Genomic DNA, 2,254 nt, shown 5'->3' on the forward strand with positions numbered 1-2,254 from the left:
AAAGCGTGAAGTTGGACTCTTATCTCACACCATATATAAAAATTAACCCAAAACGACTGGATCAGAGACCTAAAGTGTAAGGCTTGAAACTAGAAAACGCTTTTGCTTTTCAATATTTTATTGGCTGTTCTCATGCTTTTTTTTCCAGATGATACTTCAGAATAATTTCATCAAAACCTATTCCTCCTCCTCTGGCATCGTATCACTTTTCTAGATCAGTTGAGAAAGAATGAACAATATTAGGGCTCCCCAACATGAATCTTGGGTTCAGCTCTCCATTTTTAAGTCTTCTTTTGTGACTTTCAATACAGTTTCACAGTTTTCTTCATTCAGTCTTCTTGTTTCTTTTAATTTCTTTTAATTTCATTCAGTCTTCTTGTTTCTTTTAATTTCTTTTGATGTGATTTTTTTTGGAGGTATAATTGACATAGACTCCTTTTGTTTCTTATTTGGGTAACTTCTGGGTAGTTTGTATTTTTAATTCTACAATCGGAGCGCATCACCTCCTCCAGGAAGCCTTACATGACTTGCCCCACCTCGAATCCGTCACTCAGTCCTATTCTTTATACTAGGCCCCTCCCCTCAATGTCTCTCCTCCTGGGTAGATGTGCAGTCACTGTGAAACTTCAGTGAGCACCTAGTATGTGGCAGGCACCCGCCTGGCCATTTCATCCTCATGACAATCCGTAGGACAGATTCCCACTCCCATTTCATGGAGGAGAAAATGGAGGCCTGAGGCTGTCAGAGCCAGGTCCCATGCACATGCTCTGCCCTTCTTGGTCTGAAGGGTCTCACAGCCTCCACTGCCCCCAGCCTCCGAAGCTAGCCCAGAACTGGGTGTGGCCAAGGGCCTAGGTAAGGACAGATGGCCAAGCCTTGCAAGGAGCTTCTCCTCATCCATTCCTGTAACCTGTCAGGTGACTCAGCTCCCAGAGGAAATGCCAGGGTCACATTGCCCCACTGATTCACCCGGGAGTCTGTCCCTGGTTCACCCTGATACCTGGTAGGTGACTGTCCCCGCGTAATGTTGCACGGTGAAGATAGCAAGGGGCAGCTGGGGCTTGGTGTAGCTCGGGTGATCGCCATGGTGATAGTGGCACTTCTGGAGGAAGGTGTGGTCTGTGGCCTGATAAGAGGCAGGTTTCCTCAGGCCCATGCTGCAGTTCGGTGCCTGTGCTACCTGGGCATGCTGCCTTCCCCAGCCATGCCGAGGGGCCGTGGGTGGGGCCTCCAGACTCTGACACCTTGTTGCTCCCTGGCTCCTTGTCCCCGCCACTAGGGGCTCACCTGGGACAGCCACGTCTGGGCATCCAAAATACTCAGGAGGCTGTGGGGCTGGTCTACCAGAAGGCCCAGGCAGGAATCCCTCGGAGACTGGGGGATAGGCACCCAGGGCAGCGACTCTCGCCGACACTCCTGGGAACAGCCAGCATTTGGCTGTTTAGGGAGCCCACCCACATGTGTGGGGGATCCTCATCTGAGCCAGAGCAGAGATGGCCCTCCCATTGTACAGATAAGTAAACTGAGGCTCGGAAGGACTGAGGCGGTCCATAGCAAGCGGGCTTTGGGGCGGAGCTCTCGGTTCAGCACCCTCCCTTTACCGGGGATGGCCTCCGATCCCGGGGACAGCTGGGTGTCCTCCTGCTCGTCCATGCCCAGGTCACCTCACCTCCTCCTCCTGGGCGAGCAGCATCTGGATGGAGAGGAGCTGCAGGCGCTCACTGGCAAGGTTGTTGCACAGTTGCTCCAGGCCATTCACCCTCAGTGCCTGCAGGCATGTGGGCAGTGAGGTGGGCACCCACGTAAGGCTGGGGCACAGGGCAGGTGTGGGGAGCCGGCACATAGGCACAGTGCCCTTCATCTGCCTCCCACAGGGGCTGCCTGAATTCTCTCCAGCACCTCGGGAGGGGCGATGCTCCAGGGCTGATGCTGCAGCCTATGGGGTCAAGTGCAAAGGCCCTGGCACAGCATGCAGGCTGCCTCAGCCCTGCCCAGCCCAATTAGGCCTCCCTCTAGGATCTCCGCCCTCTGCTCTCAGCATGACTGTGAGCATTCAGGCTTCCAGTCACAACCATCCTGTGGTCTGGAAGCCTCCTTCTCCTGCAACCTAGGTTTCTGACTATCGAAATCCCACGTCCTCATAAGCAGGGCTCCAGGCTGCCACCTCCAAGAAGCCTTCTGGCATTCCTCCTGCAGGGATTACAGGCTCCTTCCTCTGATCCCCCCGCATAGTAAGCCCAGCAGAGTCCCCACT

General features: G+C 53.9%; 1 protein-coding gene across 1 annotated transcript; it reads right to left on the reverse strand.

Moving 5' to 3' along the window:
• Positions 1-832: 832 nt before the first annotated feature.
• Positions 833-1,768, reverse strand: LOC111734793 (unconventional myosin-XV-like; the record flags this gene model as incomplete). Its single annotated transcript, XM_023526775.1, has 3 exons — positions 833-1,126; positions 1,288-1,416; positions 1,670-1,768. Coding segments are annotated over 3 exons (366 nt in total), but the record flags the coding sequence as incomplete, so codon positions are not given.
• Positions 1,769-2,254: the final 486 nt, after the last annotated feature.

This window comes from Pteropus vampyrus, unplaced genomic scaffold (genome assembly GCF_000151845.1).
Source record: "Pteropus vampyrus isolate Shadow unplaced genomic scaffold, Pvam_2.0 Scaffold6457, whole genome shotgun sequence".
Lineage (NCBI taxonomy): Eukaryota > Metazoa > Chordata > Mammalia > Chiroptera > Pteropodidae > Pteropus > Pteropus vampyrus.